At 48.4% G+C, this 25,063-nt stretch overlaps 1 protein-coding gene and 1 pseudogene across 2 annotated transcripts in view; one reads left to right on the top strand and one right to left on the bottom strand.

Moving 5' to 3' along the window:
* The window catches only part of LOC119962862 (protein FAM149A-like), a 159,431-nt gene extending 134,592 nt beyond the window's left edge, over positions 1-24,839 (bottom strand). The window contains exon 1 of one of the 2 annotated variants that reach the window (XM_038791058.1): positions 23,884-24,839. In XM_038791058.1, the coding sequence (XP_038646986.1) occupies positions 23,884-24,437 (554 nt within the window). In that variant the 5' untranslated portion in view covers positions 24,438-24,839. The remainder of the gene's footprint in view (positions 1-23,883) is intronic. The other variant, XM_038791059.1, reaches the window with a different exon arrangement.
* On the top strand, positions 9,407-9,610 carry LOC119963979 (annotated as a pseudogene).
* Positions 24,840-25,063: the final 224 nt, after the last annotated feature.

Genomic DNA, 25,063 nt, shown 5'->3' with positions numbered 1-25,063 from the left:
TGGGAGAGGCACCACCCCCTCCCCTCCCCCCGCTCCCAGCTGCCGTTTGCCAGGCCCATGTTTGTGTGGACCAGTGCTAAATGGCATCATGGCGAAGGCTTCTAGATGCGGGCATTCGTTCCCAGGCCTCATGCAGTGAGGGAAAGATCCAGATGGAGATGGCGCAAGGTGTTCCGAGGGTTGCAAATCCTGCGAGAGGCCTCGTGAGATTTAAATGCCCTCATCGAGTCACTGAGTCGGACACAACGAGGCCGTTTATCGCGCCCAGTCCATTTTTGAGCCTTTCTGCAGCTTCTCAGCCATTTCTTTCTTCTGCACTAAACTCCTCAGCTGGTGCATTTCATTACAACTGACATGGTTGGTGATGAGACCATCAATTCACGCAACACGTGGTTAGAAGTGAACAGTGGTTTTAATTGACTTACAACAGACCCTGCTTGTGACAAGGTGAGATCCAGATGAACTGGCAGGCAGGCTCTCAACATCAACTTTTATACTTCCGGTTAGGGGGAGGAGCCGTGGGTGGAGCCCAGTACAAACTCCCGTACACTCCCAGTGCATCTCCCCCTAGTGGCAGAGCAGTGCAACTGCTTGTGTGCTGAGCTTACAGAGACATAGTACAACATGTGTAATACAGTGTGAATTAAGCTACTGTGATTCACCACAGTTGGCAACCAGGGCCACTGGCATTCGTCCTCAGAATGTCGAAGGGGTGGGGTTGGTGTCCAAAGCAGGGACAGAGAGCATGATCTGCTGACTCCTCTACTTCTCAAACGCCAGAGTGAGAGGATGGGTGAAGGAACCAGGAGCAGAATGGGTGAGGATGGAGGAGAATTCCTGCATATGGACATCACTCCAAGCCCTAGTCACAATCGCACTCTCATCCTCCTCAACCAAGCACTTGAGAAGGCCAGTGGTAATAGTCACGCTCCAGACGTGGTACCAAATGAGGCAACACTTCAGCCTAACTAAAATATCCACCATGGTCCCCATCTGCAACAACCACACATTTACTCCCACAACAATGGACACCACCTTCACAAGGTGGAGATAGGATGAGTAAATATCGGGTCTACCTGGGTGAAGAAAGAAAACTCCTTCTCCCCTGGGTGTGTGAACCTTCATGGGTCCACTACACCCATCTGTTCTATGAGCACACCCAGTTCCTTCGTCATGTTTGACTTTATCCACGATTTGGGGTTTTATTTGTCTGGACGCAGTTAAAGCTCCCCCCCACCCCCACCTCCCCCATGATGAGTCGGTGTGTGCCTATGTTGGGGATTTCCGCCATAGTTTTTTTCAAGAATTCCACGTCGTCCCAGCTGGGAGTGTACACATTTACAAGGACCACTGGTGCCTCTTCGAAGACACCACTAAACATGATGTGTCATCCCCCTTCGTCCATAATCGTCCTCATCGCTGTAAGTGCTATTCTCTTATTGAGCATTATGGTCACCCCCTTGCGGTGATATCATGGTTGTGTTGTAATTCACTGCCTGACCACTAGGAGTCTCATTAGTATATAAGTGAATGTGGGGCACTGTGGGAATGTGAGTAGCACAGCAGCTTCACGGCGCCGAGGTCCCAGGTTCGATCCCGGCCCTGGGTCACTGTCCGTGGGGAGTTTGCATATTCTCCCTGTGTGTACATGGGTTTCACCCCACAACCCAAAAGGTGTGCAGGGTCGGTTGATTGGCCATGCTAAATTGCCCCTCAATTGAAAAAAGGAATTGGGTACTCTAAATTTATTTTAACAAAATATAACGGGGAAGGGACTTTTGCTGAGGGACAGAGAGGAGGTTGTGGGCAGAGGCTGCCTGGGGGTGGGCCAGTGGAAGCATGAGGCGCGGGCTGGCGACTAGCCCAAAAGAGGGGATGGCTGATAGGTGAAGGTGGGGGGGGCGATGAGCCCCCCAACTAGACTGATCACCTGGAATGTATGAGAGCTAAACGGACCGGTCAAGAGGGCATGCATGTTCATGCATTTGAGAGGGCTGAAGGCTGCAGGAGATGCACCTTAGAGTGGCTAACCAGATTAGATTGAGGAAAGGTTGGGCTGAACAGGTTTTCCACTCGAGACTGGACTCTAAGACTAGAGGGATCGCGATCCTGATCAACAAGCGAGTGGTGTTTGAGGCGGGTAGAATAGTCTCGGATGTGGGAGCCGGTACATCATGATCAGTGGGAAACTGGAGGGGGTGCAGGTGGTACTAGTAAATATGTATGCGCCAAATTAGGATGATGTGGAGTTTATAAAGAAGGATGCTGGGGAAGATACCAGACGTGGATTTGCATAAACTGGTCATGGGAGGGGACTTCAACACAGTTATTGACCCTGGTTTAGACCGGTCAAGCTCAAAAACAGGCAGGGTGTTTGCAATGGCTAAGGAGCTAAATGGGTTCATGGAACAGGTGGGGGGGGGGGGGGGGGGGGGGGGGGCTATGGAGATTTGTGCAGCCGAGGGTGAAGGAGTTCTCCTTCTACTCTCACGTGCACAAAGTGTACTCACGGATTGATTTCTTTATTCTGGGCAGGGCTCTACTGATGGAGGTGGTGAACATAGGGTACTCAGCGATCACAATCTCAGACCATGCCCCACACTAGGTTGACCTACAGGTTAGTAAAGACAGTAGCCAGTGCCCAGATTGGAGGTTAGACGTGGGACTTCTAGCTGACGAGGTGGTGTGCGGGCAGTTGAGGAAATGTATTCAAAACTACTTGGAGGTCAATGACACGGGGGAAATTCCGGCAGCGGTGGTCTAGGAGGCGCAGAAGGCGGTGGTTAGAGGGGAGCTGATCTCAATATGGGCCCATAGGGAGAAGGTAGACAGGGCAGAGATGGACCGACTGGTAAAGGAGATACTACAGATCAATAGGAGGTATGCGGAGACCCCAGAGGCAGGGCTTTTAAGGGAACGGCGGAGGCTACAGAGGGAGTTCGGCTTGTTAACCACAGGGAGGGTGGTAGAGCAGCTGAGAAAGACGGGGGGGGGGGGGGGGAGGGGGGGAGAGAAAAGAGGGTCGGCATGAAGCATATGGAGGCGGCTTCATGCATGGGCACCAGTTTGGGGGCGTTGATAACGGCACCTCTGCCGTTCCTGCCAGCATGGTTCTCCACTAGCCCCGTGGTGCTGGCAGGCCTGAGAGTCTGGGGGCAATGGAGGAAGCATGTGGGAGCCGAGGGAGCATCGATCTGGTCCCCAATCTGTAATAATCACTGGTTTGCCCTGCGAAGTATGGATGGAGGGTTTCTGGAGATGGCAGAGAGCAGGGATTGAGAGGATTGGGGATATGTTTATAGAGGGGAGTTTACCTAGCTTGAGGGAGCTGGAGGAGAAATTTGGGTTGGCGAGGGGAAACAAATTCAGGTACCTGCAGGTGCGGGGCTTCCTACGCAAGCAGGTTTCAACCTTCCTGCTCCTACCACCAAGGGGGATACAGGACAGGGTAGTTTCCAGAGTGTGGGTGGGAGAAGGGAAGGTCTCTGACATCTATAACGAACTCATGGGGTCAGAGGACACACAGACTGAGGAGCTGAAGCACAAATGGGAAGAGGAGTTAGGAGAGATAGAGGATAGTCTCTGGGCGGATGTATTGAGTAGAGTCAGCGCGTCCACAACATGTGCCAGGCTCAGCCTGATACAGTTTAAGGTCGTTCACCGGGCTCACATGACAGTGGCCCGGATGAGCAGATTCTTTGGGGTGGAAGACAGGTGTGCAAAATGTGCAGGAGGACCAGCTAACCATGTCCACATTCTCTGGACATGTCTGAAGCTTAGGGGATTTTGGCAGGGTTTGCAGATGTCATGTCCACGGTGTTAAAACCAAGGGTGGCACTGAGTCCAGAGGTGGCGATTTTCAGGGTGTCGGAAGATCCGCGTATCCAGGAGGAGAAAGAGGCAGGTGTTCTGGCCTTTGCTTCCCTGGTAGCCCGGAGACAGACATTATTGGTTTGGAGAGACTCAAAGCCCCCGAAGTCGGAGTCCTGTCTACCTGACATGGCTAGCTTTCTCTGTTTGGAGAAAATCAAGTCGCCTTGAGAGGGTCAATGTTAAGGTTCGCCCGGAGGTGGCAACCGTTCATCGACTTCTTTGCGGAAAATTAATCGTCAGCAGAAGGGGGAAGAGGTTAGTTTAGCTTAGAGTAGGGGGTTAATAAAGGTGGGACCTGTAAGGAAGGGAGCCAGCTTTTTGCACTATGTTTATAGACTCATGTACATTCTTCATTTTGTCATTGTTGTAAAATCAAAAACACCTCAATAAAATGAGGTGTTAGTCATCTGTTGTTTTGTATATATTTGACCCACAGTTAATGTCAATAGATCATTTATAGATTTAGCTACAAGTGTTCTTGTAATATAAATCAGGCCATCCGACAAGGACATTATATGGTACCAGGGTTGGATGCTATTAAACACTGAGAAAAAAATAAGCCTGCCACGAGGTCCACAGAGATTGAAAGCCTTTGCAGACTGCGCAAATGAGCTATATGGAGTTGTTGAAGCCATCAATAAGTCTCAGATTTCATGGTAGTGTGGACAGCAAGTGCTGTGTGTTTAAATGACAATTAAATCTGTTTCTTCCTGCAGTAAATTTAGGAGATCAATCAGTTTTGCGTAATGTAACGATGCTCCCAACAGCAGCAGGGCCCGAGGCAATTGCTGTGTCTAATAAGTTTAAATTTGCAAATAATGAAGATTGTAAACATTTTAATAAAGTAATTCAAATATTGGATGAACATTGGACCCCCAGAATGAATTAAATTGATGAACAATATGTGTTGAAATCACATTTACAGAAGACAGAAGAGTCCATGGATCATTTCATCACTGAGTTAAAGTTAAAAGCTAAAACCTTCCATGATTCGGGACCAGATTGTGTTTGGTGTGAATGAAAATAAGCTGAGGGGACAGTTGCTGAGGGAATCGTAGCTATCTTTGGAACGAATAGTTAGGATTTGTCAGGCTCACGAGCTAGCAGCACAGTATTCTAAAGTGTTTCTCAGTAATGGCAGCATCTTCTTGGAGGAAGCACACCGGCTTCTGCCCTTTTTCCAAAAAGGTGGGAAACCACCAGAATAAGCGGGAAGGTTCCTGCAGCTCCTAGCACACCAACAAACAAATTAAGGATCAGGGCAAAGTATTTCTGTGTAAATGATGTGGCCAAATGCACAAATTAAGACAGTGTCCAGCGTTTGGCAAGTTGCAAAAGAAAAAAAATTAACTTTGCTCAGAATTGCTACTCTAAACTCAACCCCAGATCAGTCAGCACAGTGGACGACAGTCTCCAGTGATGAAACATCATTGTTTGTTGGAGAATAATAACAGAGAAGAATAATTTTTTGGAGACACCAAAAAATTCCCCAGCACTTAAAAAAAATGCAAACTGATACTCCATTTAAAATAAATGCAGTTGATGAGGGCAAACGGCTGCTATCACTTGAAGTGAAGTAAACGGTACAGTGGTCCAATTGAAGTTAGACCCTGGTGCCAAAGCCAATTCAATCAGCATGACTGATGTATAAAATCTAAAAATTCAGCCAATCAGAAGAAATCACAAAATATCTCGAGATTATAATGGTTCACGCATGGGCAACACGGTGGCTCAGTGGATTAGCCCTGCTGCCTTACAGTGCCGAGATCCCAGGTTCGATCCCGGCTCTGGGTCACTGTCCATGTGGAGTTTGCACAGTCTCCCCATGTTTGCATGGGTCTCGCCCCCACAACCAATAGGCTAGGTGGATTGGCCCCTTGATTAGAAAAAAAATGAATTGGGTACTCTAAATTTCAAAAAAATAAATAAATAATGGTTCACGCATTCAATGTTATGGTGCTTATGAACTGTGTGTGGTGGTAAAGAACACAGTTTATTCCATCCCATTCAGTATTGTATCAGAGGATTTGGATTCATTCGTAGGTGATCAGTCCTGTGAAGAATTAGGTCTAGTGCAGTTGGTATGTAGCATCCACAAAGGATTAGATCAACACTCCAATGATTCTGAGAATATTATCAGCCGATTCAGCGATGTGTCCACAGATTTTGGTACACGACCATTCACCTAAAAGCTACAACTTGATTGGTGGTGTCTCAGAAGGATGTGTAAACACTTTAGAACAGGTCGTATTACGAGGGAGGAAGTGTTATGTGTGTTAAAAAGCATTAAACACATTAAAAAAGCCATCCCCTATGGACAAGCCCTCCATATACACAAGATCTGCTTAGACAAGGAGGAATATAATAGACATCTACAGACTCTGAAAGATGCCCTCGTACAAATGGGATATGGTGCTAGACTCATCAATCGACAGTTCTAATGTGCCACAGCAAAAAACCGCAATGACCTCCACAGAAGACAAACATGGGACACAACCTCCATCGTCCAGTACTTCCCTGGAGCGGAGAAACTACAACATCTTCTTTGCAGCCTTCAACATATCATCGATGAAGATGAACATCTTGCCAAGGTCATCCTCACACCCCCACTATTTGCCTTTAAACAATAGCGCAACCTCAAACAGACCATTGTTTGCAGCAAACTACCCAGCCTTCAGGAGAACAGCGACCACGACACCACACAACCCTGCCATGGCAACCTCTGCAAGACGTGCCAGATCATCGACATGGATACCACCATTAAACGACCCACCAGGTCCACGGTACATACTCGTGCGACTTGGGCAACGTTGTCTACCTCATACGCTGCAGGAAAGGATGTCTTGAATTGTGGTACATTGGCAAGACCATGCAGATGTTGCGATAATGGATGAATGGTTATCGCGCGACAATCGCCATGCAGGAATGTTCCCTTCCAGTTGGGAAACACGTCAGCAGTCGAGGGCATTTGTACTTCAGCATTCAAGCTCTTATCTTCGGGTAAGCATTCTCCAAGGCAGCCTTTAGGACGTGCGACAAAGCAGAATCGCCGAGCAGAAACTGATAGCCAAGTTCCGCACACATGAGTACGGCCTCAACAGGGATCTTGGATTCATGTCTAATTACATTCACCCCCCACCATCTGGCCTGGGCTTGCGACATCCTACCAACTGCCCTGGCTTGAGACAATTCACACCTCTTTAAACTGTGATTATCCCTCTCTCCAGTCACTCCGTCTGGTCCTGTAAAGACTTAATTACCTGCAAAGACTCGCATTCAAAGTATCGTCTTGCATCATTGACTTTGCTATATATGTGTTTCTGGGACCCACCTCTTCATTCAGCTGAGGAAGGAGCTGCGCTCCAAAAGCTAGTGATTCGAAGCAAACCTGTTGGACTTTAACCAGGTGTTGTAAGGCTTCTTACTGTGCCCACCCCAGACCAACGCCGGCAACTCGACTTCAAAAAGCATTAAGGTAGGTATATCCCCAAGGCCAGATGGCATCTATCCCAGATTACGGAGGTAGACAAGAGATGAAATCGCTGGGCCTCTAACAGAAATATTTGTTTCCTCTTGGCGACAGGTGAGATCCCAGAGGTTTGGAGGACAGCCAATGCTGTCCTGTTATTTAAGAAGGGTAGCAAGGATAACCCAGGTAATTATAGGCCAATGAGCTTGACGTCCGTGATAGTGTAATTGTTGGAAAAGATTCTCAGAGATAGGGGTCGGGATTCTCAGTCCACGCCGGGCTGGAGAATCGGCGGGCCGGGCACGAAGCCACCCCGACACCAGTCCGCCGATTCTTCAGAATCGGCGCCATGTCGCCGGTCGGGGGGCCACTCTAGGCGGGCCCCCCGGCAATTCTCCACCCGGGATGGGCCGAGTGGTGGCAAAAAAAAAAATCGGAGTCCCGCCGGCGCCGTCCACATGTGGTCTTACCCGGCAAGATCTCGGAGTGCATCCTTTTGTGGGCGGCCTGGTTGGAGGGGGTGGTTTCTGACCCCGGGGGGGAGGGGCCTCAGCTGTGGCCTGGCCGGCGATCGGGTCCTACCTATCAGCAGACCAGCCTCTTGGGCTGGGGGCCTCTTCTGCTCCGCGCCAGGCCCCTGTAGCCCTACGCGATGTTGCATCGGGGCCGACGTGAAGAAGGAAGCCACCGCCCATGCGCGCAATCGAGCCAGTCATGGTGCGCAGCGCGCATGCACAGACCTGCGACGCCGATTTGAGGCCAGTATCGGTAGCTGGAGCAGCATTGGTCGGTCGCTCCAGTGCCGTGCTGGCCTCCAGTAGGGCTCGGAATAGCTGCTCCTGGGGGCCTGTTGGCGCCGTCGTAAAACCCGACAGCGTTTACGACGGCATCAACACGTAGCCTCAGGATCAGAGAATCCTCCCCAGTGTCTATGCACATTTGGAAGTGAATGGCCTTATTAGTGACAGACAGCATGATTTTGTACGAGGGAGGTCATGTCTCACTAATTTAATTGAGTTTTTTCAGGTGACAAAAATGGTTGATGAGGGAAGGGCTGTGGATGTTGGCTACATGGACTTTAGTAAACCATTTGACAAGATCCCTCATGGCAGGCTGGTGCAAATCATTAAATCACATGGGGTCAGGGGTGAACTTGCTAAATGGATTCAGAACTGGCTTGACCATAGAAGACAAGAGGGTAGCAATGGAGGGGTGTTTTTCCGAATTGAGGTCTGTAACTAGTGGTGTTCCGCAGGGATCAATACTGGAACCTCTGCTGTTTGTAATATATATAAATGATTTGGAAGAAAACATCACGGGTCTGATTAGCAAGTTTGCGGATGATAGTGATGAAGATTGTCAAAGAATAAAACAGGATATAGATAGGCTGCAAAATTGGGCAGAGAAATGGCAGATGGAATTTAACCCGGACAAATGCGAGGTAGATCCAATTCAGGTGGGAGCTATAAAATAAATGGCAGAACCATCAGGAGCATAGAGACACAGAGAGATCTGGTGGTGCAGGTCCACAGATCCTTAAAAGGGCTGTACGGGTAGAAATGGTGGTAAAAAAGCATATGGCATAGGACAGGGTATCGAGTATAAAAGCTCAAAAATTATGTTACAATTATATAGAACGTTGGTTCGGCCACATTTGAAATACTGTGTCCAATTCTGGTCACCACACCACCAGAAGGACGTGGTGGCTTTGGAGAGTGTACAGAAAAGGTTTACCAAGATGTTCCCTGGTATGGAGGGTATTAGCTCTCAGGAGAGATGGAATAAACTGGAATTGTTCTCCCCAGAGAGACGGAGGCTGAGGGGCGACCTGATAGAAGTATATAAAATTATTAGGGGTATAGATAGGATGAACAGTTGGAGGCTTTTTCCCAAGACGGAATTGAAAATTACAAGGGGGCACAAGTTCAATGCGAGGGGGGATAGGTTCAGTAGAGATGTGCGGGGGAGTTTTTTTTACACAGAGGGTGGTGGTGGCCTGGAATGCACTGCCAAGTGAGGTGATTGAGACAGATACGTTAGCGACCTATAAAGCTTATCTGGACAATCGCTTCTCGGCCTTTTGGCTAAGATCAAGTGTAGTATCTGTTCTGCCTTTTGGCTCAGATCTGGTATGTCTCTCTTGTGGGGACCATGAATTGGATTCAGTTTGAATTGGAATTGGTTTTTGGAGCGGGCAAGGTGCAGGATTAGGGGGTCGCCCCTCTCCACACTGAGCCCTGGCTTTGTAACTCAGAAAAAGCAATTTTAAAAAAGCTTATCTGGACAGATACACGAATAGACGGGGTATAGATACAGGCAGTTGATCTAGTTAGGACACGTGATCGACGCAGGCTTCGAGGGCCGAATGGCCTGTTCCTGTGTTGTACTGTTCTTTGTTCTTTGAATACCAACAATGACCTCAATGACTGAGACTCTTGGGATAAAGTTGATGCTCCAGTTACACATGGAGTATCTTCTGTTTCGACTACCTGATGAATATTCACAAAAAAAGGGAAGACATTCTTCCCCCTTTCAGCCACTAAGGGAAATTACTCATCTTCTCCAAGTGTCATATTTAATTTTACAACTTGAAGCACATCACTTATTCTAATTGCAAAAGATATTATCAGTGCTCCGGGAGACACAATAAAATGGACAGTGAATAGAATCAATGGCAGTTAATATTAAAGTTAAAAAGAAGGAACTAGATCTTCCAGATTCAGAATGAAAACCTACACCCAGTTGTTCTTGCATTAACATTTTTTTTTAATTAGTTACTTGCACTCTGAGCTTAAATTGGACTGAGACAATTAAATATTGAAAACTTCAGTCTTAACCCTGAGCTCAAGTTTTCGGGTCCTTGAATGGAGGGTATTATATATTTCATTTCAGAGCAGAAATGTTATACTATATAAAGATGGGCTTGATTTGCTTCTTTAATTAACTTCTTTCCAAGTGGCAGTGCATGAATTGTCTGAGGTTTTCTCCATTTTGAAAGTGCTTCACAACTTGTGGGCAATTTTCCTATTGTGATACTTTTAAGGTACAACTTGCATAAACTATTTAAAACACCTCCAAATTGTAGGACATAAACCAGTATTGTTTATTCCAATCAATTTTATATCTTGGGAGCAATACCAGGGGCTAGTATAGCACAGGGCTAAATCGCTGGCTTTGAAAGCAGACCAAGGCAAGCCAGCAGCACGGTTCAATTCCTGTACCAGCCTTCCCAAACAGGCGCCGGAATGTGGCGACTAGGGGCTTTTCACAGTAACTTCATTTGAAGCCTACTTGTGACAATAAGCAATTTTCATTTCATTTCATTCAGATTCTGAGACTTCTTTCTCCATCTGTGAGAAACTCAGGATGGGCTCAAAATCCAGGAGAGATTAGAGAAATGTGACTCAGGTTTTGGAATTCAACCCCCTACCCGCCCAAATATGATTCTCCCTGGCGCGATCGGATTTTGGAATTCCACCCCCCCCCCCCCCCCCCCCCCCCTCCCTCCTCTCCCTCCCCAGTTGTAATACATTAGCATGTCATTAACGAGCAAAGTTCTCCCCGCCGGAATATTCACCGGACACCGGCATCATTTACACTGACCAGGCATGAGGCAGTCGAGGTGATCCCTCTGGAGGTGCAAGTATAGACCCCAGGGGGGACATGCCCGAGCAGTGACACAGGTTGATACTGCCATGCAAACCTGACGGTGCCAACCTGTGCCAGGGGCCAGTGCCAGAGCAGGACCCTCATGGGAGTGCATATGTGTGGTGGCGGGCGGGCGGGGGGTGGGGGCTTTGGAGCAGACTTTGACGGGGGGTTGTTGGGGGGGGGGGGGTGGGAACCTGCTGTGATTACTGTCGTTGGGGGTGGGGGAGGGCAGAATCTGCTGCCGATGACTGCCGAAGGGGAGGGCCCCAAGAATGTGGCCCAGGTGCCATGTGGCTGCAGCGTTGGCCGGGGTGCTCATTAAATATAACGCCCCATCTGCTTCCCGGCTCCAAGAGTCCATGTCTTGACAGAGTGGCGGCGCAAACTACGCCCACTCACTTTTGATTAAAGAGAGGCTCAAGATTCAATGAGAGGTCTCGCCGTATTGACACATTCCCATTTTTTGGTAAGATTCCGTCCCCCCCAGGGTGTGTGGGTTTTATTTTTGCAAAATGAGCTGCTGAACTCTGCAGTCACTGAATGAGGAAAATATTAAACATATGACTTCATAGCCAAACTTCTGATTGATAAATTTGTCAGTGGTTCAGCTCTTTGAGCTGTTCTGCCATTCAACATCATGGTTGTGTCTGAACTCCACTTTGCTGTCTTTCCCTGTAACCCTCAATTCCCTTGTCTACCTAAAATGTGTCCAATTCTGCATTGAATAAATCCAATGACCCAACCTCCACTGCTTTCTGGGGACGAGAATTCCATACACTAATGACTCTTCCAGAAAAGGAAGGATCGCGATTTAATATCCTCATCATGCCCGACCTGGTGATGCAACGAGGCCATTGAATCTCGTGAGGGGCCTCTCGCAAGATTCGCAACGCTTGAAACGTCTTGCGAGAATCAACAGATTTGGGATCTCAACGTCATTGGCCGATCGGATATACATGGGCTCATTTAAATAAATCTCTGCCATATTCTACTGGGGCCTGGGAGCTAATGGGCTTGATTGGGAGACATCGCCACGGCTCCGTTTAGTACTGGTCCAGACAGATGTGGACCATGCGTAATGGCACCTGGGGGGGGCTGTTAGCCAGGCCATTGGAGACTCCCGGGTGGCAGGGTGGTACCCTGGTATTACTGCTAGGCACCCAAGATGCCACATTGCTCGTGCCAGGGGTTGGGCCGGGGGTGTCTTGTCCTTGAAGGGTGGGGGGGGGGGGGGGGGGGGGGGGGCTCAAGGATCCCATAAGCGGTAGGTTAGGTGCAGTAAGGGGGGTCCGGAGACTGCTGAGGGGGGTTGCGGAGGAGGGATCCACCCGGAGGTAGAAGCCATTTATCGATTTCTTCAAGGTGAATTAAGGTGTCAGCGAGGGAGAGGTGGTTTTTGGGTGCAGTTTTCGTGGGGGAGGCAGAGTTTAGGGATTCTTTTCAGAGTGGGGGAGGAGATAAGGAGGGGAAAATTAAAGAGGCGGGGAGTGTTGTGGGCTTGGTATCAGGGCATGTTGTGGGCTTGTATTCTTTGTTCCTGTGGATTTTGTTTTTTTTTATATTTCTTTAATTAAAATATTTTTTTAAATGAATAAAACATATGGGGCGGAATTTGTCATTTGTGAGACTAAGTGCTGACGCTGGGACTGAATGGCGGGTGTTTGGCGATCCCAATGGTGGTGCGACAGCCGAAGCCATTCAGGACATGCTAAAGGGCCAGCACTCATGCCACGTGGAACTACTGCAGTTTCAACGCACGCCGGCGTGTGATTCGCTGGGGTCAGGAATAGCAATCTATAGCCGAGCAAGCTGCAGCTGCATGTAAGCACTTTCTTCCCACATTTTCATTCCAGAAAAGAAGGTGGCATCATGGAGACAGGTCCCGAGGTTCGCAGACGCAAAGCTCGAGATCCTGCTGGACGTCACGGAGGAGAAGCAGGACACCCTGTTCCCTGGGGTGGGAAGGAGGCTGCCACCCGCTGAGGTCACTGGGCCTGGTCAGACGTGGAGGAGAAGCAGGACACCCTGTTCCCTGGGGTGGGAAGGAGGCTGCCACCCGCTGATGTCACTGGGCCTGGTCAGAGGTGGCAGAGACTGTGAGCACCGTGGGCCCCACTCCGAGGACTGGACAGCAGTGCAGAAAGAAGTTGCACAACCTCCTCAGGGTGGCCCGAATGAGTCACCAGTCCGTGTCCCCTGGCCCCACCCCCTTCCCACGCTCCCCACACCGCAACTGTTGGTCACTGACCGGCGCTATGCTTGATGGTATGAATAGAATCCCTACAGTGCAGAAGGAGGCCATCCGCCCATCAAGTCTGTACCAACTCTTGGAAAGAGTTCCCTACCTAGGCCCACGCCTCCACCATATCGCCGTAACCCAGCAATTCCACCTAACCTTTTGGACATTAAGGGGCAATTTACCATGGCCAATCCACTAATCTAATCCACCTAATAACATGTTAACGAATGCTAAATGATGGGGCTGGGCGAGAGGGTGGGCACCTGTTGGGACCATAGCTCTGGTCGGCCGCGGGTCCTGTGTGCGATGCAGAATGGACAGGAGCAGGGGCGCAGTGGGCAGATGGAGCTTGGTATGAGTGTTGTCCTGCGGGGTGGGCTAGCAGATAGTGCCACTGGTGGAGCATGGTGCATGCATTCGCTGTTCAGGGTTGTACTCTGCTCTTCCCCTGCTCCCCCTGCAGTGGGGTAGCGCCTCAGATGGGTGCACTAAGGGGTGTCAACACCTGGTGGGCCACTGGCTGCGCTATACCATGCAGCGCCTGTTGTTGGGTCGGCTGGGGTTGGGGGTGACCTGGGGTGGGCACCCATATGACTTCTGGCACTCTGCACATTTACAGGATTCAATAGGCAGTCGGCGGAGTGCGCAGCCAAATGGCTGCCACGCGGGCTGTGGTAATGGTATTCCGTGCCTGGACACCCCAGGGGGCACACCGCAAATACACGACCCACCTCCTGGTCATCCCCCGTTACTCCCCTGGTCCTGGAAAAAGCCCCCAAGCCTACGGCATGACTGTCCGCCCACCGTTTGAAACTTGTCTTACCTCCCCTATCTTCCTCAGCAGCCACGGTGTCAAGTCCCTGTTTTTAAATACCACAAGTAAACGCCGTCGGCGTCATTTCAGCCGGCAGAGGTGGAGCATCATGGGAAGCCGGAGACTACCTGCCCATTAATCATAGAATCATAAAATCCATACAGTGCAGAAGGAGGCCATTTGGTCCGTCAAGTATGCACCGACTTTCTGAAAGAGCACCCTATCTTGGCCCATACCCCCACCTCATCCCCATCACCCAGTAACCCCACCTTTTTGTCTTTAAATTTAGAGTACCCAATTCAAGTTTTTCAATTAAGGGGCAATTTTCTTTAGCGTGGCCAATCCACCGAGCCTCCACATCTTTGAGTACCCTACCTAGGCTCACGCCTCTACCATTTTGCTGTGCTGCCCTCAGTAATCCCACCCAAGCTTTCGGACATGGAGGGACAATTTAGTACGACCAATCCATCTAACCTAATCCACCTAATAATAGGTTAACAAGTGCTACTGTACGTTTGCATGCCCTGCACCGCGGTGCAGGGCATGGTTCACGTTCATGCTGCCATCGAGGCACCAGAGCATAGCGCTCTGGTGGGTGGCCAGCGCCGACCTTGATTTTCGGCCAACGTCCAATTCTCCGCCCGATTGCGATTCCAGCGTCACTGAATGCAGAATCCCGCCCATGGGATACTTTGTTTTATAAATAGGGGAGTAGAGTAGAAAAGCAACAAAGTTGTGATCCTTTTAAAAACACTGGTTACTGGAGCACTGTGTCCAATTCTGGCACATCTTAGGAAGGAGGTTGAGGCTTTGGAGAGGATACACAGGAGATTTTTATTATTGTCACAAGTAGGCTTACATTAACCGCGCAATTAAGTTACTGTGAAAATCCCCTAGTCACCACACTTTGGCGCCTGTTCGGGTACACAGAGTGAGAATTCAGAATGTTCAATTCACCTAACAGCATATCTTTTGGGACTTGTGGGAACAAACCGGACCAACTGGAGGAAACCCACGCTTTTTATAAGCAGAGTGATGGATGGAACAATCCAGCTTACAGGATCTCAGGTATTTGTGTTGGATAAGTAACATTTCACATTAATTTTACATTAATTGAATTAATTTCCCTTCTTTTCACAGAACTAAGAATGTTAATATTGAGTTTCAGTGCCACATGACTTCCATCATTTGCTCCTTGTACCTGCAGTCTGTAGAATCGGACCGTTCATTCTCATTGTTTTGCAAACTCCACGGAGAAGATAGCTGCCCACCCAAATAAAATATCAGTCAACTTCTTTGCACAAGAAGGATCTGGTGCCTGACTAATGTGGCAAATAGAGCTCAAAACTACCTGGAAAAACAGTAGCAAAACTAAATTCAAGGTTACTTTGCAGGCAGCACGGCGGCGCAGTGGCTAGCACTGGGACTGTGGCACTGAGGACCCGGGTTCGAATCCCGGCCTTGGGTCACTGTCCATGTGGAGTTTGCACATTCTCCCCGTGTCTGCGTGCGTTTCACACCCACAACCCAAAAGATGTGCAAGTTAGGTGGATTGACCACGCTAAATTGCCCCTTATTTGGAAAAAAAATAATTGGGTACTCTAAATTTATTTTTTAAAAGGCTACTTTGATACAGGCAATGCTGTTTCCTCATTGAAGAAGGACGAGGGTAGTCGGGGTGTTGAAGTGGTAGTCAGGGGGCGGGGGAGTAATTAGGGGGTCGAGAGGGTAGTTCGGGATCAGATAGTTAGTCAAGAAGAGTTGGGGTGTAGTCAGGTTTTGGGGAGTAGTCGGAGAATGTGGGAGGTAGTCTGGGATTGAGAGATAGGTCGGGTTAGTCAGGAGCTCATGAGGATAGTTGGGGTTTGGGAGGGTAGTCGGGTAATGAGGCAAGTAGCCAGGGGGCTGAGATATTGTTGTGGGGAGCGAGGTTTGGTACAGTGACAGGTCAGCACTAGCATTACCCAGGAGTCAGAAGTGGTTTTAATCCTCCTAACATTATCTGTGTAACTAAAGAGAGGCGGAACCGTCTGAAGTCTCCTACTTAAATCAGAGCACTGGATAATTCCCAGCACAGAGTAAGTGCCCAACGGAAGTTTAAACATCCCGCACAATTGCCGGCAGTCCTTGCATGGCGGTTTCCAGCAGGTCCCCCAGTGCATCTTCTGGGGTACCTTCTGGGTATGACCCCTCTCCCCAAAAGATGGGAGGTTCTCCTGTTATGTCTATAATTAGCAGCTAAAGTCTTCACAGAAGATCCAGAGTATGTCTAGAACTGGTGTCTCGGAAACATTACAGAAACCTTAAACAAGAAGGCCACCACAAGACTGTATTAATCTCAGGATTCCTATTGCACTGTCTATAACCACATTGTGCTTTCCACTTAAGTTTTGGACAACAATTGGGTGAAATGCTGCTGACATGGGGCAGGAGCTCCATGCAGGTGGACTGCCATGTTTCACTATTGTGGTGCACCATTTTTTATAATGGTTTCACCACAGCCAGTAATATCACCGTACTTTATTTATTTTAGTGCCCAAAACTTCATGAAAATTGTCAATGCTAAGAATTAAAATCCATCCCAAAGACCCCTAGAGCAGACTTAGTTACTAGACAGTACGATTCTAATCTCTGCCATGAATCCATAGAATCCCTACAGTGTAGAAGGAGGCCATTCGGCCCATTGAGTCTGCACCGACCCTTCAAACGAGCACTCTACCCATATCCACTCACCCAACTACCCCTCCCTACCCCCTAACCTGAACTGCACATCCCTGGACACTAAGGGGCAATTTATCATGGCCAATCCACCTAACCTGCACATCTTTGGACTGTGGGAGGAACTCCATACAGACAGTGATCCAAGACTGGAATTGAACCAGGGACCCTGGTGTTGTGAGACAACAGTGCTAACCACCATACCACCCTGTCGCACCCCACCCCCAGAATTTGATTTTGTTTTTGGTGGATTTTGCTCTACAAGCTGAAGGGTGTTAGTATTAGAGATTGGTACATTTTCCATTTCTGGTATAAAGTATTAAAAACAATCCTCTTCCAAGCTACAGCAGAGAATGCAAGGCTAGAAATGGACAGATGGCAGGATCAGATCACTCTTACCAAGATCGTGAACAGACATCTTATGCCACCTTCTGCTCCCTTTAGCTATTACACAGAAATATATCAAAATAGAACACATGGTAGAGAATATTACATGATTATTTTCTCATTGTTGTTGGGGACATGGGAGACATCAAGAAGACTGCAAATGTTGACACAATGGGGACAAACTGTGTCACACTACTATACATTGTGCCATGAATAGAAATATTTGGCTGCATAAACGTTTGCCAGCAAGTCATTTTGATTGAGAAGAAGCGTATATGAATGACTGACGTGCAACAGCAGAAGTCACGGGAGATTTGGGGAACATGATTCTAAATTACAAATGCAAGTAACTGGCGTAGATGTTAGGAAATACTAATCACTCTCTGCAACAGATTACGCAGCATTTATTAAGTTTGGATTCCCCATTGACCTTCAGAAGGAAGATTGGCATGTTTTAGTATAGGGCTAAATCACTGGCTTTTAAAGCAGGCCAAGCAGCACGGGTTCAATTCCCATACTGGCCTCCCCGAACAGGCGCCGGAATGTGGTGACTAGGGGCTTTTCACAGTCATTTGAAGCCTACTTGTGACAATAAGCGATTTTCATTTCATTTCATTTCATGTTCCTAAAGGAGGATCGGGTGCGATTCTCTGCTCCCATGCTGGGTGGGAGAATCGCGGGAGGGCCGCTCTGGCACCCCCCGCGATTCTCCCACCCCCCCCCCCCAAAATGGCGTGTCGCGTTTTGCGACACGCCACTCGGAGAATCGCAGCCCACGATTCTCCGACCCGGATGGGCCGAGCGGCCGGCCGTTCCAGACCGGTACACGCTGGCGGCAACCACACCTGGTCGCTGCCGGCGTGAACATTGTGCCGACGGCTGTTTTGTGGCTTGTGGGGGGCGGAGAGGGGAATGAGCACCACGACCGTGCTCGGGAGGGGACTGGCCCGCGATCGGTGCCCACCGATCGTCGGGCCGGCGTCTCAACGGGACGCACTCTTTACCCTCCGCCGCCCCGCAAGATCAAGCCGCCATGTCTTGCGGGGCAGCGGAGGGGAAGACGGCAACCGCACATGCGCGGGTTTGAGCAGTCATCCGTCGTGACGTCAGCCGCGCATGCGCGGGTTGGAACCGGCTAACCCGCACATGCACGGCTGACGTCATTAGGTGCATTGGCCGTGCCATTCTCGGCGCACCGGGCCTTGACGCCAGCGATAAGGCCCGGCGGCCGGGATTCACGGCACGGCCCTCCTAGCCCCCTGGCGGGGGAGAATAGGGGGCCAGGAGCGGCCTCCGCACCGTCGTGAACCTCTCCGGGTTTCACGACGGCGTCGGGCCTTGCGGAGAATTCCGCTCGATATTTCCACTTACAGCACACATGGCAAATTATTTACAACACAAAAATAGGCCATTCAGCCCGACATGCCACGTGTATACTCCACACGAGCCTCCTCCCACCCTTTTTCAACAATCCCCATCAATATACCCTTTGGACACAATTCAGCGGACTCAAGTTAAAGTCCGCTGAACGTCACGTGTAGCGAGGTGTTTCTTAGTGACTGCAGCGCCAAGAAACACTCCACTATCCAACGGTAGTTTGCCATTGTTCTTGGCCTTGGGCGTTTCTTCCCACCAAGGCCACACTTTGAGGAATTTCCTGCTAGCGAGCTTCAGCCCATTTTGGAAGGCAACTCCGAATTCCTCACCCTCCTTCAGGCACCCTCATGCTCTTTTGAACCCCTTCACCACTAACCTTGGGGAGGTCCCCGGGACTACTCTCAACCCCCCCTCTACCTCGCAAGGCCGCCCTACACCCAGGGGAGTGCCAACCTGGCACCTTGGCACCCTGACCATCCAAGGGTCTCCAATGGCCTGAGAGATCTCTACCCTCCCCCTCGGCCTCCCTCCCCCCCACCCCTCCAAGGTGCCGTTACAACTGGTCCACGTTTTTGTGGACCAGGACTAAATGGTGCCCTACTGAGTTCTCTCAGGCGCGGTCAGTGAGTCCCAGGCGACAGGCAAATCTGGTGTCCAGGTATCAGCTCATTTAAATATGCAGATCTGGATATCTCCCAGCGAGGGCAAGATCCAGATTGCATCAGATGGTGCGAATCGGGTGACTCGCACAAGGTTTCGCCCCCAGTACGGAGTGCGATTTGGGGCTCACGTGCGATTCACCTGTTGCGCCAGAGTCTGCGCCGGGTGCAACTCTGTCGCTGATGTCCTCCCTCATGTCCTTGTCCAGTTTCCCCTTAAATCCATCTGTTCTAGCCATCTCAACAACTAGTGGTGGTGAGTTCCAGAGCCTAACCACTCTGAGTGAAGGCGTTTCTGCTGAATTCGCCATTGGATTAATTAATGACTACTGAAGACCTCGAGTTCTGGTCTCGCCGGTGTGCAAACACCTTACCTAGGTATATCCCAGCAGATCCTTTCATAATCTTAAAGACTTTGACCCCCTCAGTCTTCTCTTTTCTAGAGAAAAGTCCCAGTTCAAACCATTCTGATAAATATTACCATGCTGCTGGATAAAAGCAAATTACTGCGGATGCTGGAATCGGAAACCAAAAAGAAAATGCTGGAAAATCTCAGCAGGTCTGGCAGCATCTGTAGGGAGAGAAAAGAGCTAATGTTTCACCTGAGGAAGGAGAACTCGGCAGCTGGCGGTGGGGCAGGATTCACGCCGCCCCCCCCCCGGCGATTCTCCAACCCATCCGGGGGGGTGGTGTTGGAGAATCCCACCCCAGGTTTAACTTCTCTACAGAAACAGGTATAATTTTTGAATCACCAAAGGATCTGGAGACAGTCTTTAGATTGCAGAGAAATACGTATGAAGCTGTTTGCTTTGCCTGCAACTATCCAGCTCTCAAAACGGAACTAAAAATGTACCCTGCAGCAGAGAGCCCAAAGCAAAAGTAAAGCAGTCAGACAGCCCAGCTCCACCCACTCTCTGACATCGCTGATAAACACTCATTTCTTAAAGGTACACCCACTGCAGCTATTTTATAAACACCCATTTCTTAAAGGTACTCTCACATGACATTGTGCATTTGGGTGTTTTGCGCCATATTCCATGGCCGGGCAGGCCTGATGGTGTGTAATCCACCATCATGAATGGAGGCCCCATATCACTGACCCTAGGCATTGTTCAGGTCAGTCCAGATATCTGACTGTCACCTTGTTCCGAATGTGCTTCCTATCAGCACCATAGGGAATCTGGTATGGGGGAGTCGGGCCTCACCTGCATCTCTTTAACAAGATGTAAAAAAGGTTTACACCGGCCACCAGTGGGTTTTTCAAGCCACCATGGCGGGATTCAGCGATTTCGCTGAAAATCCGTGCAGGCATGATATCGGCTTCTGGCTCCTCCTACCATATTCTCCCCCCATGTCTGCCATCAAACCCACCATAGGGGCTCGGGAGAATTCCGTCCATTGTTTATCCATGTTCTTCCTATCAAAATGAATCACTTTGCATAAGCTGCGTTAAATTTCCTCTGCTACTTGTCTGCCCATGCCACCAACTTGCCTATGTCCTTTTAAAGTTCTAATTTTCCTCTTCACAATGCTTCCAAGTTTTGGACCATCCTCAAATGTTTAAATTATGCCCTCTATACCAAGGTCTCAGTTATTAATACATCAGGAAGAGCAGTGATTCCCAACACGGAACCATGAGGAACTCCACTATAAACCTTCCTCCGGTCCAAAAATCATCCATTAACCACTACTCTCTGTTCCCTGTCACTCTCCAATTCCATATATTCTGCCAACCCGCCTATGAAAATGGAGGCAGCAGTATTGATCTTAATGTCAAAATGTCCAATGTGTTGCCATCTGTTAAATCCGTGCCCATCCTTCCTCAAATTTCATATCTAAACTTTCCCCCAGTCATGTTTTCGCCCTGCCTTGGAACCAAAATGGCTCTCACAGAATTACAAATGGAATTCTATGTGACTGTGAAGAAGATAAATTATCCTTCAGGACCTGTCTGCAGATTTGACATGGTTATCCTCCTCCAACACCTCTCTATCACCGTCTACCTGGAAGGGACAGCACTTACTTGGTTCTATTTTTACTTATTTAATCATAGGTAGCGAATCATCTGCAATGGCTTCTCTTCCTGCTCCCGAACCATTACCTCTGGTGTCCCCTAAAGATCTATCCTTGGCTCCACCTATTTCTCATCCCCATGCTGCCCCTTAGCAACAATATCGGAAATCACAAGTTAGTTTCCACATATCTGCGGGCAAACACGGGGAGAATGTTCAAACTCCACACGGACAGTGACCCAGAGCCGGGATCGAACCTGGGACTTCGGCGCCGTGAGGCAGAAATGCTAATCACTGTGCCACCGTGCTGCCCCGCAGATGAAATTTATTGCAGAAAAGTGTGTGCTACGTTTTGGGAGGAAGAGCAAGGAAAGGCAATATAAAATGAATTCTAAAGGTGGAGTGGGCATGCACAGAGGACCTGGGGATATATGTGCACAAATGAAGAAAGGTTTCAGATCAGGTTAATGAAATGGCTAATACGGTATATGGGATCATAGCATACAAAAGCAATTAAGTTACAGAGAACCTTTATAAAACACTGATTTGGCCTCAACTGTTGTATTTTATCTAATTCTGGACACCACACATTAAGAAGGATGTGAGGCCATTAGAGAGAGTGCAGAAAAAAATAACAATAACAGTTCCAGGGGTGAGGAACGTCAGTTTAATGGTAGATTGGAGAAGCTGGGGCTGTTCACCTTGTAAAAGAGAAATTTGAGAGGAGATTGACAGAGGGGTGTTCAAAATCATGAGAGATCTAGACAGAGTGGAAACTGCTCCCATTGGTAGAAAAGATGTAAACCAGAGGGTACAGATTTAAGATGAATGAAAGAAGATTCAAAGATGACATGAGGAAAAACATTTATATGCAGCGCATGGTTAGGATCTGGATTACACTACCTTAGAATGTGGCAGAGGATCTGGATTACACTACCTTAGAATGTGGCAGAGGATTCCAAAGGGAAATTGGATAGTTTTCTCAAGAGAAATAAATTTGCAGGGCTATGCGGAAAAGGTGGGGGAGTGGGTTTTTTAAAAATTTCTTCATAGGAAGCAGGAGTCACTGGCTGGACCAGCATTTGTTGACCATCCCTAATTTCCCTTGTGCAGTTGAGTTGCTCCTGCAGAGAGTAGCACAGACATGATGGGCCAAATAACCTCCTTCTATGCTGTAACCATTCTATGATTACCTTCAGTCTCCACCACAAACTCCATTTCCTAGCCACTGATTCCATCCCTTACCCTGGCAACTGCCTTTAGGCTGAATCAAACTGTTCACTACCTTGGTGTCTAATTTGGGCTCAGGATTAGTTTATCCATGCCATCACTAATTCAGCCTATTTCTACCTCAGTGGCCCCAGCTCATCTGCTGCCGAAATCCTCATCCACATCTTTATTAATTTTAATGTGGAGATGCCGGCGTTAGACTGGGGTGAGCACAGTAAGAAGTCTTTAACCAGGTTAAAGTCCAACAGGTTTGTTTCAAATCACTACTCATACCTCACCTGAGGAAGGAGCTGCACTCCGAAAGCGAGTGATTTGAAACAAACTTGTTGGACTTTAACCTGGTGTTGTGAGACTTCTTTCTGTGCTTATTAATTTTAGGCTTGACTATTTCAACGTATTCATGGTATCCCTCTCTTCCCACGCAAACTTCCCTATAAAACATCCAGTCATGCAAAACCCTGTCCATGTATTACAGCAAGTAACATTCCAGTGCCATGCCTTGACATACTGACCCACATTGGCTTCCAGTTGAAAAATGCATCAACATTTTTAATTCGCCTTGTCTTTTTAAATCTCTCCATGGCCTTTAATCCCTTCCTCAACTTTGTTATCTCTTCCAGCCTCAGAAACCCTCCTAGATATCTGTGTTCCTCTAGTTTTGGCTACCAGCAATCCTGATTTTCATTGCTCCACCATTGATGACAATGCCCTCAGCTGCGCAGGCCTCAAGTCCCAAAAATTCCATCCATAAACCATTCCGCTTCCCTTCTTCTTTAAGATCCTCCTTAAGCTTTTGTTCATCCGATATCTCCTTTTGTAGCTCAGTTATATTTTGTTCGATAACACTCCTGTGAAGCATCTTAGAACATTTTACCATACTAAAGGTGCAATATGGGGCTGGTTTAGCTCACTGGGCTAAATCACTGGTTTTTAAAGCAGACCAAGCAGGCCGGCAGCACGGTTCGATTCCCGTACCAGCCTCCCCGGACAGGCGCCGGAATGTGGCGACTAGGGGCTTTTCACAGTAACTTCATTGAAGCTTACTCGTGACAATAAGCGATTTTCTATTTCTATATGGAACCATAGAAAAGTTAAGATGCAGGAAGAGGCCATTCAGCCCATTGTGTTTGCTCTGGCCAAAAATAAAAGAGAGAAAAGTCGCTCATTTTAATCCGACCTTCCAGCCCCCAATCCGTCGCCTTGCAGGTTGCAGCATTTAAAATGACACTTTAAATGAGTTGAGCATTTCAACAAATGTAAGTGGTTGCTGATATATAGAAGTAATCGCTTCCCATCAGGGATCACCGGACATCAAAGACAAGGGGTCAAATCCAACAAATCAAGATTAGTTTCAAGCAACCTTTGCAGACTTTCTAAAAACAAACCTGCATTTATAAACTAAATCTACAATATGTCTCTATCTCCCCCACCCCAATAAAACCCAAACTCCTTACTTTTCACTGTTGCTTTCCACTGAATCAGTATCTGTGAGCCACTCCTCCCCGATGTCAGGCAAAGTGAATGGATGTTGCTTGTTAGGCGGGTTCCACGTAACGCAATCTGCAACATATACCGAGGACCTTCCTGAACCAGACATGATACTGTTGTTTGATCCAGTCTGAGCCTGCATGGTTTTCACTGCATTTAAGCTAATCAGACTGGAGCTTGGAGCTGGTCGGACGGCTATCTGATTAGCAGCACCAATACTCAGCCCGGCTGATTTTGGGACACTGGCCGAGGCTGGAAGAGAAGCATTATTGTTTTTAACAGTGCCAGGGCTACCTGGAGCAGAGACAGTTCCAGAAAGTGCAGAGGCTTTTCCTGAGACATTGAGCAAGGAAGAAGCGAGAGGTGTTGCCTTAGATGAAGGAACTGATATCAGCGATGGTCCATAAGGTGAGGCTGACGATCCGCTGTTTGAGGAAGTAGCTGGAGGGACAACAGGAGAAGCTGAAGTCTTGAAAATCTTTGCAAATATGGTTCCCAAGTCCAGCACTGCAAGCTTCATTTTCCCCCCCTCCCAAGAAAATTAAAGCAAGCCAGCTTCGGCCGCAGGGCTCCGAGAAACAGGAACTACCGTTTTCAATTGAAGAAATTTGATACAATCTGACCTTCCCATTAGTTACAATAGAAAAAAAAACAGTTTCTATGAAAATTAGTATTGCAGTTTTTACAGTCTCCAAGAGACGGTGAAGTTTTCCTTTTCTCCAACACAAGCTGCAGTCCTTGCCAATAGGCCACACTGTACCCACGGAGTGACTTAAAGAAACAAACACAGTCTTGTTTGCCAGGCTTGCTGGTTGGTTTGCTGCTCTATTACAGATGAAGAAATAACTGCAGCCCTCCTGCTTGCTTGGCTGCTTGTAAAGTAATAACTCTCTTCAGAGGACAAGAACAAAAGATTGCTATCAAAAACAGAGTTGGCTGCCTGCATGCCTGTCAGGTGACAGCAGCAGCAGAGGTTGCTATGCAAAACAAAACCCTTACTTCTGGTTGGTCCATTACTAAAGGCTAAAGGGCGGTTCTTATTTACCATGTAAGGAAACAGATTTCTAGATTCTGAAGCTATGAAGGATTGATGGAGCACCTTCACAGCACATAGATATATATACATGCTCCCACGTTAAGTTCTGA

The sequence above is a fragment of the Scyliorhinus canicula genome, chromosome 3 (genome assembly GCF_902713615.1).
Source record: "Scyliorhinus canicula chromosome 3, sScyCan1.1, whole genome shotgun sequence".
NCBI classification, from domain to species: domain Eukaryota; kingdom Metazoa; phylum Chordata; class Chondrichthyes; order Carcharhiniformes; family Scyliorhinidae; genus Scyliorhinus; species Scyliorhinus canicula.
The sequence above is the reverse complement of the archived record's forward strand: the minus strand, read 5'-3'. Positions and strand labels throughout refer to the sequence as shown.